Here is a 9,625-nt window from a genome sequence, read left to right on the forward strand (position 1 = left end):
ATGATGGGAGTTGTAGTTTGGAATGATGGGAGTTGTCGTTTGGAATGATGGGAGTTGTCGTTTGGAATGATGGGAGTTGCAGTTTGGAATGATGGGAGTTGTAGTTTGGAATGATGGGAGTTGTCGTTTGGAATGATGGGAGTTGTCGTTTGGAATGATGGGAGTTGCAGTTTGGAATGATGGGAGTTGTCGTTTGGAATGATGGGAGTTGTAGTTTGGAATGATGGGAGTTGTAGTTTGGAATGATGGGAGTTGTAGTTTGGAATGATGGGAGTTGTCGTTTGGAATGATGGGAGTTGCAGTTTGGAATGATGGGAGTTGTAGTTTGGAATGATGGGAGTTGTAGTTTGGAATGATGGGAGTTGCAGTTTGGAATGATGGGAGTTGCAGTTTGGAATGATGGGAGTTGTAGTTTGGAATGATGGGAGTTGTCGTTTGGAATGATGGGAGTTGTCGTTTGGAATGATGGGAGTTGCAGTTTCCCAAGGCCCATAGTCTTATCTCAATGCAACTTATCCTGTAAAATGAGCACAGTTTGACCTCAGTCGTGTCGCCAAGGCTCAATGTTATGGAATGATGGGAGTTGTAGCTTCCCAAGGCCAACAGTCCAATCTGGACGCAAGTGCTTTTATTGCAATTAGACTTAAAAGAGAAGAGACGTCAAGAGAGCAAAACCCGAAAGTTACGCGAAATGACTGAATTCCGTGTATTTTTTGGCCGGGAGCCAAGCGGTGCCAGGAAAGGGCTCCTTGTCCTGCAAAAAGGCGTCTTTGTGGCTTGTTTTCGGAGTGGGATGCGGTTGGAAAGGTTCCTGGCACGCGGAAGAAAGACCGGATTCCCCCGTTGGCCACTTCCTTCTAGCAAAAGAAGAAAAAAAAAAGACACATCCAAAGCCCTCCCGACAGAGGCCCAGCCAGCCAGCTATTAAATAAGGCAATAAAACACGTGGGAAATGGCATCTTTGGAGCCAAACCTGTTTGTTTCGGCCTCGGCGTCCGGTCGGACTCGTTTGGGCTCATCTTTCCCTTTATTCCTTCCTTCCTTTCTTCATCCTGCCCTCCTTTCTCTTTTTTTCTTCCTTCCTTCTTTCCTTCCTTCCCTTCTTTCCCTTTATTCCTTCCTTCCTTTCTTCATCCTGCCCTCCTTTCTCTTTTTTCTTCCTTCCTTCCTTCTTTCCTTCCTTCCTTTCTTTCCCTTCATTCCTTCCTTTCTCTTTCCCTTTATTCCTTCCTTCCTTTCTTCATCCTGCCCTCCTTTCTCTTTTTTTCTTCCTTCCTTCTTTCCTTCCTTCCCTTCTTTCCCTTTATTCCTTCCTTCCTTTCTTCATCCTGCCCTCCTTTCTCTTTTTTCTTCCTTCCTTCCTTCCTTCTTTCCCTTCTTTCCCTTTATTCCTTCCTTTCTCTTTCCCTTCTTTCCCTTTATTCCTTCCTTCCTTTCTTCATCCTGCCCTCCTTTCTCTTTTTTCTTCCTTCCTTCCTTCCTTCCTTCCTTCTTTCCTTCCCTTCTTTCCCTTTATTCCTTCCTTCCCTTCTTCATTCCTCCCTTTTCTCCTTTTATTTTTCTTTACACCTCCTTTCCTTCCTTCCTCTTACTTTATTCCTTCTTCCTTTCCCTCTATTCCTTCCCTTTCTTTTTTTCCTTCCTTCCTTCCTTCCTTCCTTCCTTCCTTCCTTCCTTCCTTCCTTCCTTCCTCCTGCCTTTTTCCTTCCTTTTTTTCTCCTTCTTTCCTTCCTTCCTCTCTTCCTTCCTTTCTCTTTATTCCTTTATTCCTTCTTCCTGCCTTTTTTCTTCAATCCCTCCTTTCCCTTTCTTCATTCCTCCCTCCTGCCTTTCTTCCTTTTTTCGGGTTGGCTTATACTCGAGTATATACGGTATATATTATTAGAGTTTTAATTGATGTGGTACTGTTTTATTGTTTACTAGCTGTGCCCGGCCACGCGTTGCTGTGGCAAAGTGGTGGTGGTATTGGTTAAAAATTGTTGTGTAATTTTTATTTGACATTATTTGCAATTTTTTATTAATTTTATTGTAAGTTATATTTTTATTTATTATATTTTATTATTTTCTTGTATTATTTTTAGTTATTTTCTGTTATTATAGTATTTTATCGTATCAATTTTTTAGTATTTTTTATTATTATTTTTTTGGGTTGCTAGGAGACCAAGTTGGAGGAGCTTAGCCTTCTAACTGGCAGCAATTGGATAAAAGCAACTATTCCTCTCTCTCTAATTATTTTTATTTTCTTTTTGTTGTATCAACCTAGAGGCGTGGATGATGGGTTGTGTTGTCAAATGTCGAGGTTGGGGGGCCTGTAGTTTTGTTGTTTTGTGGGTCGCCGTGATGCCATCATTCTTTTATATATATAGAAGATTAATATGTCATTATTTTATTGAATGTATTTTGGGCAATGCAATTTGCCGACTGTTGTAAGGGCGGGGTAAAAATGATGTAAATAAATAAATAAGTAAATAAATATACAGTAGAGTCTCAAGGCCCATTCCCACAAAGCCCTGCAGTATGTTCAGTTGGTCATGAGGCTTCTCTGTGCAAAGTTTGATCCCGGTCCATTGTCAGTGTGGATCACTGTTTCACTGGATGCAGGTGAACTATAACTCCCTTTTCCCCAAACTTGTCCAATGCATTCTATTGGTTATGGGGACTCTGTGTGCCAAGTTTGGTCCTGGTCCATCGGTGGGGTTCTGAGTGCTCATTCATTGCAGGTGAACTATAAATCCCAGTACCTACTACTCCCAAATGTCCAGGCCAATTCCCCTCCAAACCCACCAGTATTCAAATCTGGGCATATCGGGGATGCATGGCAAGTTTGGTCCAGACCCATCATTGTTTGGGTTCATAGCGTTCTGGGTGTAGGTGAACTACAACTCCTCTAAATTCCCCAGTAGGACAAGACATTAGGGTTGTCCAAAAAATCGTTTTGATTCTTATATCGGAATTATTTCGGATTGTTCTCGCTTTTTGAATTGAGTTCCGAGACATTGTCCCTGGGCGCAACCAGCAATGTAATTTGAACCATCGTTGGCCCATTCTCTAAATGTGTCTTAATGTTTCGTTAAATTTTTTCCCCCAAAAAGCATAAAAAACAGGAAATGTTCTGCAATTTGTTGAGCAAAGACTGTTGAATGTGATCTCCCACTGTACCAAATTTGATGAGGATAGCTCAAGAAATGAGGGGGGGAGAGCCCTGTAAAAGTCCCCCTCCCAGTCTCCTTTTTTTTGGGGGGGGGGGCGACTGCACATGCGCGTCCGCCATTTTAGAAACATTTAGAATCATTACGAATTTTCGGAAATACTTTCTATATCGAAGCGCCGGCACCCTCTACTTTAGAAACGAGAATTCAAACATTTTTTCCATCGATCGGACATGCCTACAAGACATTATTCAAATGCATGAAACCATGGAACCCAACAGTTGGTTTTTTTATTAGAACCAAAAAAGGAGAGAGACAAGGAATAGGGACAAAGGAGGTTGAGTCAAAGGGGAAAAGAGCCCGGGCTCTAAGTAACGGTGTTTCTCATGAATGAATAATAACCCCAAATGTCCAAATCTAGAGGTCACTTGGGGTCACCTGTGTGCCATTTGGGCTGAAGATAGACATCATTCATTCCAATGAATGGATCGTCCCAAATATGGATACCTAGAGGTCACTTGGGCTCATATGTGAGCCATTTGGGCTGAACTCAAAGACATCATTCATTCCAATGAAGGGTTGGCCCAAACAGGGATACCTAGGGGTCACTTGGGGTCATACATGAGCTATTTGGACTTGAAGACATCATTCATTCCAATGAATGGATTGTCCCCATCCCAAATACTGATACCTAGGGGTCACTTGGAGGTCAAACCCAAAGACATCATTCATTCCAATGAACAGACCGTCCCAAATATTGACGCCTAGGGGTCACTTGGAGGTCAAACCCAAAGACATCATTCATTCCAATGAATGGATCGTCCCAAATATTGACACCTAGGGGTCACTTAAGGTCATCCGTGAGCCATTGGGGTCAAACTTGAAGACATTCATTCCAATGAATGGATCGTCCCAAATACTGATACCTAGGAGTTGCTTGGAGGTCAAACCTGAAGACATCATTCATTCCAATGAACGGATCGTCCCACATATTGACATCTAGGGGTCACTTGGAGGTCAAACTTGAAGACATCATTCATTCCAATGAACGGATCCTCCCAAATATTGACACCTAGGGGTCACTTGGAGGTCAAACTTGAAGACATCATTCATTCCAATGAACGGATCCTCCCAAATATTGACACCTAGGGGTCACTTGGAGGTCAAATCCAAAGACATCATTCATTCCAATGAATGGATCATCCCAAATATTGACACCTAGGGGTCACTTGGAGGTCAAACTTGAAGACATCATTCATTCCAATGAACGGATCTTCCCAAATATTGATACCTAGAGGTTACTTGGAGGTCAAACCCAAAGTCATCATTCATTCCAATGAACGGATTGTCCCAAATATGGATACCTAGGGGTCACTTGGAGGTCAAACTTGAAGACATCATTCATTCCAATGAACGAATCGTCCCAAATATTGACACCTAGGGGTCACTTGGAGGTCAAACTTGAAGACATCATTCATTCCAATGAATGGATCGTCCCAAATATGGATACCTAGGGGTCACTTGGAGGTCAAACCCAAAGACATCATTCATTCCAATGAACAGATCCTCCCAAATATTGACACCTAGGGGTCACTTAAGGTCAACTGTGAGCCATTGGGGTCAAACTTGAAGACACCCTTCATTCCAATGAACAGATCGTCCCAAATATGATCTGCATCGGAAGCTCGTCTACGAGGTCCAAGAGTCCGCTCTGTTTGGTCCGCGCTCAGGGCTTGAGCTTGAGCCAGGGGTGGAGGATGGCCAGAATGGAGAGGATGGAGGAGGCCAGGCCGCAGAGGCCCACGAAGCCCGGCCCGGTCTTGTAGAGGCCCAGCTTGTCCAGCGGGATGAAGAGGTCGCAGGCGTTCTTGGCCAGGTCCAGCAGCAGCGGGGGGTTGTTGCGCAGGACGCGGGAGAGGAGGCGCAGCTGCAGCTGCAAGCGCAGGGCCAGGCGCTGCAGGACGGGGGACCGCCCCACAGGGACGTCGCTGCCGTTTCCGCCGGCCGCCATGGAAGAGCCTGTCTTCTGGGAAGGCTTGCCGCTGGTCTCACGCTCCATCAGCAGCCGGACCTCGTAGGCGTCTCGGCTCAGGTTCAGGATCAGCGCAAAGAGGTAGTACCTGGGAGACGAGGAGGAGAAGGGGCTGTGAGTCATAGATGGGCCAACAAATACAGGACGTCCCAGAGTTACAAACACCCGGCTCCCAGTTAACATAAGGGCTGAAGCAACAGGACGTGAGAGGAACTTTATGTTATATATTATTAGTATTATTATATATTATTATATTATTATTTTATATATATACAAGCAATCCTGTATATAAATATACATATACATTTATATATTTATGGGGGGAAATATTGGTTGTGGAGGTATAGGAAATTAGGAAAAAAAGGTAAAGAAAAAAAAAAGAAAAAAAAAGAGGGGGGAAAAAAAGAAACCCACATACATCCCGTGAGTTAAAACTATGACTTCCCATTGTCCTCTGTATATACAATATATTATAACAGGGGTCCTCAAACTTTTTAAGTGGAGGGCCGGTTCATGGCCCCTCAGATTATTGAGGGGCCAAATTATCATTTGAAAAAAAAAAAAACGAACAAATTTCTATGCTCACTGCACATGTCTTATTTGTAGTGCAACCCCCCCCCCCCCCCCCCCCCGCGGCAACAATTATTTATTTATTTATTTATTACATTTCTACCCCACCCTCTCTCACCCCGAAGGGGACTCAGAGCGGCTTACAAGTTGTATGTACATACAATATATTATATTATTAGCATAGCACAATATTAGAATTATATATTACTATATTGCACTATACCACTATACCGTAATATTATTAGTAATATTACATTTAATATATAATATATAATTAATAGTATTATATTATACAATATTATTATATTGTATTATTATTAGCCGCCCTGATACAATATTTAAAAATAAAAATAATTTTAACCAACATACTGTAAACTTATCAGGATTTCAGTGGGAAGTGTGGGCCTGCTTCTGGCCAATGGGATAATCAAGTAGGATTGTTGTTGTGCCTTCAAGTCATTTCAGACTTTGGGCGAGCCTAAGTCTAAAACTGAGGGCGGGGGCCAGGTAAATGGCCTTGGAGGGCCGCATCCGGCCCCCGGGCCTTAGTTTGGGGACCCCTGTATTATAATATTAGTAACGTGGTCTCTTCCAACTCTATTATTCTATGACTTTATGAGTATCGGGCTCAAGAGAGGTGTCTGTCCTCACCGGAAGGAGCGCTGGCTCCACTTCTCCTGGTCCATGTGAGGGACAAGGCCGGCCCGCCCGGCCCAGAGGATGTTGTCGCAGGCGAAGTACATGGCCCGGTTGAGGTGGCTGACAGTGATGCAGAAGCGCAAGACCACGTCCGAGAGGTGGATGGCCCTCTTGGCTGCCTCCAGCGCCTCGGCCGAGTTCCCCAGACGGAAGACTGGAAGAGGAAACACACACCGAGTTACACACACCCAACTTACAAATGACTCATAGTTGAAAACAGGGCTGGGCAGGATGACCTTTGGGAGTCCCTTCCAAATCTTGGATACTATACTTACATGTACATTGGAAGCTTAATTAATTGTTAATTATTAACTATAATCATCATCATCATCATCATATTTTTCTAATACCAATAAGCCTTTATTGGCATATGTAACAAAACCATGTAAAATGCAGTACACATTATACAATAGAAAACTTCACATTTGTCATACGTTCAATTTGCAGACTTCATTCAGAAACCTTGCCACTGTAAGGCAACAGTTAAAATCTTGAGAGTTTAAAAGCATGATTTCTTAATAAATACTTAAATAATAATAATAATAGTAATACCTTGGGCAGTTCCTTAGAGTTGAAGCTTAATTGTTAACCATATAATAATAATAATAATAACAATAATAATAATAATAATACATCACACAGTCCTAGACATTTGGGAAGTGTTCGTCTTGTGATTTTGTGATACGAAGTCCAGCATATCTATCTTGTTTGCTGTGACATAATAAAATAATAATGATAATAATAATAATATAATATAGCTTGGGCAGCTCCTTAATTGTTAAGCATATAATAATAATAATAATAATAATAATAATAATAATAATAATAATAATAATATTTAGGGCAGGTCCTAAAAGTTGAAGCTTGTTAACCATTAAATAATAATATAATAATATCGTATAATAATAATAATAATAATAATAATAATAATAATAATACTTGGGCAGCTCCTTAAAGTCGAAGCCTAATAATTATTAACCATTATTAACTTACGTTTCCGGCCAAGGCTGAGGTGGGCCTCAAGCTGTGCGACGCTGGCCAGGAAGCCAGGGCTGGCCCCGTTCTTTCGGAGGCTGTATCCCAGCAAAGTGCAGGCATACTGGGCAGCCCTAGGCAGGAAAAAGAGGATTGAATCAATACTAAGCCCCAAAAAAATCCTCCCAACACTATCATTAATATGAATAATAATGTATAGAAATAATATCATTGCAGTAAAATAATACTGATATATTAGTATTATATGCTAATATATTGTATACTAATTATATATCAGTACACATTAGTAAAATATATATATATATCTCATATGTATGTACAGTAGAGTCTCACTTATCCAAGCTAAATGGGCTGGCAGAACCTTGGATAAGCGAATATCTTGGATAATAAGGAGGGATTAAGGAAAAGCCTATTAAACATCATCAAATTAGGTTCTGATTTTACAAATTAAGCACCAACGCATCATGTTATACAACAAATTTGACAGAAAAAGTAGTTCAATACGCAGTAATGTTATGTTGTAATTACTGTATTTACGAATTTAGCACAAAAATATCATGATATATTGAAAACATTGACTACAAAAATGCATTGGATAATCCAGAACGTTGGATAAGCAAGACTCTACTGTATTAGCATTATATATTATATGATGTTGTAGTATAAATAATACATAATATATTACAACATTATTAGCATTATATAGATTATTTATACTACAACTTAGGTAATATAGAATACTAACAGTATACAATAATACAGTAGAGTCTCACTTATCCAACATAAATGGGCCGGCAGAACGTTGGATAAGCGAATATGTTGGATAATAAGGAGAGATTAAGGAGAAGCCTACTAAACATCAAATTAGGTTATGATTTTACAAATTAAGCACCAAAACATCATGTTATACAACACATTTGACAGAAAAAGTAGTTCAATATGCAGTAATGCTACGTAATAATTACTGTATTTATAAATTTAGCACCAAAATATCATGATGTATTGAAAACATTGATTACAAACATGAGTTGGATAATCCAGAATGTTGGATAAGCGAACTGTAATAATAATAATAATAATAACAGATTGCATATAGTATATTATTACTAATATATCATGTATTATAGTAATAACATATTACTATAGTATTATATGTACTGTAATAAATAAATATTATTTATACTACAACTTTTATAATACAGTATAATATGTTAATATTATATTGTATATATTATAGTATACAAGGCCCCTGGTGGCACAGCTGATTGAACCGTTAAGCTGCTGAACTGCTGACCGAAAGGTCAGTGGTTTGAATCCGGGGAGCGGGGTGAGCTCCCGCTGTTAGCCCCAGCTTCTGCCAAGTTCAACAAAGGCCCCAACGAAGCCTTCCAGGCCCTACTGTGAGACTAGTTCCGACCGCGAGGCCTAGTTTACCTGAGGACGCGCTCCTTGGCCTGGCTCTGGGCGCTGAACCGGACCCAGGGCTCCATCCCGCCGCTTCGGAGCCTCCAGTCACCGAACGGAGTCCACTTCCGGGAAAGGGACGGCAGATCGCGAAAGACACACTTCTAGGAGAAAGACCACTTCGCAACTTTGCCCCAATCTTCTCGCGGGGCGATTGGTTCTAACAAAGCCCCGCCCACTTTATTAGCCGGTTTCCCGATTGGCTCCTCGCCTCAGCCTTGTTTCTGATACGTCAAGCATTCATCTCCTTAAGTGAAATTAAGAGAAAATTAAGTGAAATCCGCACAAAGCCCACCTTGTGCCTCAGCCTCGCTGCTCATTGCTCACACAAAGACCCGGAGGACTGTCAATCATATATATCGTGAGGCGATTGGTTTGGATCCCTGAAAAGTCCCGCCCACTTTGTTACTCCGTTTGCGGATTGTCCGCTTGTCTCAGCCTCGCTGCTTATTTCCATGCAGGAGGGGACCTGTCAATCATTTCCGTCGACGTTCTAATCCTCCCCCAACGGCGATTGGGTAACAAGAGAGTCCCGCCTCCAACTGGGCCGACGACGATTGGCTGACTTATCAGAGAGATCGCGTCTCTTCCAATAGCCGCTCCCTGTCGAAAACCCTATCCTCTTGAGGCGATTTCGACGACGATTTGGTAATGAGAGAGTCCCGCCTCCAACTGAGGCGACGCCGATTGGCCGACTTGCCAGCAGGAGCCACGC

General features: G+C 41.7%; 1 protein-coding gene across 1 annotated transcript; it reads right to left on the reverse strand.

Annotated features, from left to right (window-relative positions):
* Nucleotides 1–3,419: 3,419 nt before the first annotated feature.
* On the reverse strand, nucleotides 3,420–9,599 carry pex11b (peroxisomal biogenesis factor 11 beta). Its single transcript, XM_003230653.4, has 4 exons — nucleotides 8,881–9,599; nucleotides 7,444–7,559; nucleotides 6,403–6,604; nucleotides 3,420–5,269 (listed from the first exon to the last, which is right to left on the reverse strand). The coding sequence occupies exons 1-4, from the start codon at nucleotides 8,934–8,936 to the stop codon at nucleotides 4,876–4,878; spliced, it is 768 nt and encodes a 255-aa protein (XP_003230701.2). The 5' UTR covers nucleotides 8,937–9,599; the 3' UTR covers nucleotides 3,420–4,875.
* Between the last annotated feature and the right edge of the window lie 26 nt (nucleotides 9,600–9,625).

This window comes from Anolis carolinensis, unplaced genomic scaffold (genome assembly GCF_035594765.1).
Source record: "Anolis carolinensis isolate JA03-04 unplaced genomic scaffold, rAnoCar3.1.pri scaffold_14, whole genome shotgun sequence".
NCBI classification, from domain to species: Eukaryota; Metazoa; Chordata; class Lepidosauria; order Squamata; family Dactyloidae; genus Anolis; species Anolis carolinensis.

Coding starts and splice junctions, on each gene's coding strand:
- pex11b (XM_003230653.4), bottom strand. CDS start 8,936: ATGGAGCCCTGGGTCCGGTTCAGCGCCCAGAGCCAGGCCAAGGAGCGC. Junction 6,605..7,443: donor CCTCAGCCTTGGCCGGAAAC/GTAAGTTAATAA, acceptor TTCCTCTTCCAG/TCTTCCGTCTGGGGAACTCG. Junction 5,270..6,402: donor TGGAGCCAGCGCTCCTTCCG/GTGAGGACAGAC, acceptor CTCGTCTCCCAG/GTACTACCTCTTTGCGCTGA.